We start from the raw sequence: 4,180 nt of genomic DNA, 5'->3' as shown, positions 1-4,180 counted from the left end.
TAACCACCTTAACTTAATATTGGTTCAACACTGTACATAACCGTCACCATGACTACCATAACTTGTTAGAAGTTCTATGTAAGTACATGCTGCGATGACGGCATGATTTCACACCAGTACCATAACTGTGTTAGTATCTTCAAATATGGTTTTAACATCACCTGTTAGAGAGGCAGTGGGCCCTGTCACAGGTACCTGTCACCTGCTACTCTTTGTAATATTTGATACTATGTTATAATATATATACATATACATAGCACCAAATATTAAAAAGGGAGATGCAACTATGGTGTTTAAATATATATATATATATAACGATATATGTGATAAAATGAAATAATCTTCAAGTTAACATTTTTTTATATTAACGGGGCTCTAGGGTCCAAAGAGAAGTGACCATGATGTGTTGTGTAGGCTACTAGTGACGGAAGTGCCAAATAACTTCTAAGGATTTCAAAGAGCCAAATTACTGAGAACGATTTATTCATAGCTGTGTGGTAGAAGTCTTACCCAGAAGCAAGTTAATCAGAACCTCTTGCCCTGCCAACGTGTTGCTCCTGGTCAGGCTCCAGATCGTGCCGATCACCCAGGGGATCGCGTGCCCGGTCAGCGCGAGCAGCTTCACCATGGAGCGCATACTGCCCCAGGAGGAGGAGGTGCGCGCGCACACCCCGAGTCTCTTGGATAGGCAGATGTCAATAGCGAAGAGTGAGTTCATAGCGATCACTTTGAAAGATGGATTGAGCAGCATGCAGTCCTCCTCTGGTAGTTTGATCGATTCCCGCCGGTCAGTGTTATTCTCCGGCGTCTCCGGCTGCGCGGTCTCAGGCGCGTGGTGTTGACTCTGCGGGTGTTTATTGGCGGGTTTCCGTCCGGACCCGCCGCGAACTTCAGCATTATTAGTCCGTAACGGCTGGTTCAGTGACATGAACTCGGGTCGGTTCAGAACATTGTTCCGTTCCCTCCTGGATCGACCTTGCGTCACTGGCATATCGATTGAATCACCAGTGATAGGCTACCGACCGTTTAAATAATTGTATTGTTTACACGACAACCACAAAATAGCCCAAAATGTCCAACTAAACTCCTGCGACTTCTTCTTCAGTTTGTCCTATAAATAGTTCAGGCCAACTGCTTTCTTCCGAAATGCACCCACATGGCAATGCGCGCACTGCGCTCCAAGCACAAGATGAAAGTGATTGGCCACCTCTTGCAGCCAATGAGAAATTAGAGTCTTTTGGCCTCGTAGAGAAATATTATATATAGGCGAATGAGATGATATCCAAATGTAACATCAATCTACTATAACACACACTACCGTCACATTTAATCCCACTCAGGTTGTGCCAACGAGGGTACCGTGTTCTTGCAATGTTCACAAAGCCTGTTAGAATATGTTTTTTGATTGACTTGAAAACTACATTTCCCAGCAACCAACTGCTCTTCTTGGCAGTGTCAGTGCAAAGCCGCTTGGATAAAAAAAAGCTGGGCGCAACAGCTGAAGTGTACCATTACATGCTGGGAAACCTGCTCAGTCTTTATTGGACAAGGACGGAATAAAATATAACTACTAAGGATTTACTTCTCTGCAATGTAGTTCAACACACGAGGGAAAGGGAGCCTTCTGATTTAAAGTTGGCAAATGGTTAGTCTGCGTAAATTCGTCGAATTAGTCCGCCTCACTGACAGATAAGCCGTTACAATTTCGTGCACTTGACAGTGGATGTTGTCTTTTAAGATGCAATATTTGATTCACCATTTCAACAGGATCTGTAGTTACTCCGCAAGGTGCAATGGGATTGTAACTCGCGTAATGGGAACGGGTTCGCTCCTGTAGCTGGTCCACGCATAGAACGCGCGAAATGGAATTTAGTTTAATCAACAGGTACATGTGACTGCATGCGGACTTTGAAATTGTCTTTGTCTCATCCTTTAGAAACGTGCAAAAGTTCCCGCTAACGAAATGCTGGATATTGTCTTGAAGGGTATTAGCAGCTAAGATAGACCAACTTATTAAATAAACTAACTGGAATGAATCTAGCTTTACAACTGACTGTTGCCGATGTCTTTTTTATCAGTGGAAACTATGTAGTTTCCCTGTCTGTCACGTCAGAAGACATTTACAAACCAAAGACTGGCAGCAAGTTGTCAAAGCTACATGTCCCAACCATATTTATGCCAACATTGGCGCTTGAACTCACCGAAATCAATAGAGACTTTGGCAAAAGATTTTTGCTAGTTTGCGGAAATACATAGGTGACAATGTCCTTGAGTCCTAGAATAGCGTTCTGTCATGTGTAAGATGGCCCAGCAGGTGTAAGGTCCTCCCGCAGAGGTGCATGGATGGTCGTGTGGTCGGTGTGGTGAGTTCTAAATGCCATGGGGTGTGTTCAGAGTAGTGGCCGGTGCAAACCGCGTTTCTGTGACACAATCACTGTGCTTGAGTTGAACGCCTCCATTGACCCAAAGCCCACAACTATTGATGAGTCGTCTGACGTGGTTCTGCGCTACCGGACGCCACACTTCCGAGCTTCGGCTCAGGTTCTGGTTCCGCCGGTGCTCAAGAGAGAGATCTGGACCGTGGGCTGGATTCAGGCCTGCAACCAGATGGACTTCTACAACCACTACGGAAACGAAGGCCTGTGAGTATGTGTAAAGTGGTGGTTCAGTGATGCTCTTGTCTATACTGTATGTATGAACATGTCCCTGTATTGCCTGGGTGCCTTACTCTATCTGTAATGGTGGCATGTTGGTGAGGAATCAACTACATATTAATATTTAATATCCTAAAGCCAACACTGAAATGAGATTATGTGAGAAGTCATGGATTGTTGCTGTGGGTTGTTCAATGACACACACACACACACACACACTTCCTTTAAGAATGGCCCCTCAGGACGCTGCTGATGATGTCTGGGGGAACCCTTTAAGAATGGCCCCTCAGTGTGGGTGATGTTTATGCCCCGTGTCTGGGGATGGGTTCCTCTGTGGCACTAAGCCAAGACCCTCCCTATCAGCATTCACTCACATAAAAGACACAAAAGATTCAATCACTTTAAGAGCCTTGTGTGTGTGTGTTTGTGTGTGTGTGTGTGTGTGTGTGCCCCTGCTCCCGCTGCAGGTCCAGCTGGGAGTTGCCTGAGCTCCGCTCCGGTCGTGTCCTGGCGCTGAGCGACTCCGACGGCGTGAGCTACCCTTGGTACGGCAGCACCAGCGAGATCTACACCATCGTGGGCCCCACCAGGAGAGACACCAAACTCACCGTGTCCATGAACGACAACTTCCACCCCAGCGTCACCTGGAGCGTCCCCATAGCAACGCTGGGCAGTCCGGCGCAGCTCACCGGCATCCGGCGCGACCAGCGCTTCACCACGTGGCTGGTGGCACGCAACGAGGCGTCGGGCGAGACCACGCTGCTGCGCACGGTGCGCTGGCGGATGCGGCTCCGCATTGACGTCGACCCCCAGCGACCCCTGGGTCAAAGGGCGCGTCTCCTGGAGCCGCTGCTGCAGGACGAGCCGCAGGTTCTGGCCAAGAACGAGCTCATACCGGCCAACGCCCTGGACCAGCCCAACGCCAACGACGCTCAGATGCTCATGTGGAGACCCAGCAACACACAGCCTATCATGGTCATCCCACCCAAACACACACACACATAGATACACACACACACACACACCCAAACACACACATACACACACCCAGTCCCTAAAACACACACCCAAACACACACCCAGTCCCTAAAACACACACCTATCATGGTCATCCCACCCAAACACATACACACATAGATACACACACACACACACACACACACCCAAACACACACCCAGTCCCTAAAACACACACCCAAACACACACCCAGTCCCTAAAACACACACACACATAGATACACACACACACACACACACACATACACAAACACACACCCAGTCCCTAAAGCACACACCCAAACACACACCCAAACACACACCCAGTCCGTAAAATACACACACAATGTATATGGACCTCACTGAAATAGTCTCCCTGTCCATACTCTGTCATCATCTGTAAAGGAAGTGCATTGATATGCAACTCTGCCATCACCTGTAATGTGTTTATGTTTTATTTTCACCCACGGGCAGAGACAGCTGTTTCAGTGTAAAAGTAAAAAAAAGGATAAATTGTTCAATAGTTTTTA

The 4,180-nt window shown here is 47.5% G+C and overlaps 2 protein-coding genes across 2 annotated transcripts; one reads left to right on the top strand and one right to left on the bottom strand.

Annotated features, from left to right (window-relative positions):
* Positions 1-390: 390 nt before the first annotated feature.
* Positions 391-1,063, bottom strand: LOC116221195 (inactive phospholipid phosphatase 7-like). Its single transcript, XM_031571149.2, has one exon. The coding sequence runs from the start codon at positions 989-991 to the stop codon at positions 485-487; it is 507 nt and encodes a 168-aa protein (XP_031427009.1). The 5' UTR covers positions 992-1,063; the 3' UTR covers positions 391-484.
* A 980-nt stretch (positions 1,064-2,043) lies between these two features.
* LOC116221194 (protein FAM78A-like) lies at positions 2,044-3,712 on the top strand. The gene is made up of 2 exons (XM_031571148.1): positions 2,044-2,642; positions 3,122-3,712. Exons 1-2 carry the CDS (start codon positions 2,380-2,382, stop codon positions 3,657-3,659), a joined length of 801 nt encoding a protein of 266 aa, XP_031427008.1. The 5' UTR covers positions 2,044-2,379; the 3' UTR covers positions 3,660-3,712.
* The last annotated feature ends 468 nt before the right edge of the window (positions 3,713-4,180 follow it).

This window comes from Clupea harengus, chromosome 7, assembly GCF_900700415.2.
Source record: "Clupea harengus chromosome 7, Ch_v2.0.2, whole genome shotgun sequence".
Classification (NCBI taxonomy): Eukaryota; Metazoa; Chordata; class Actinopteri; order Clupeiformes; family Clupeidae; genus Clupea; species Clupea harengus.
Note: the sequence above shows the minus strand (reverse complement) of the source record. Positions and strands in the feature narration are given on the sequence as shown.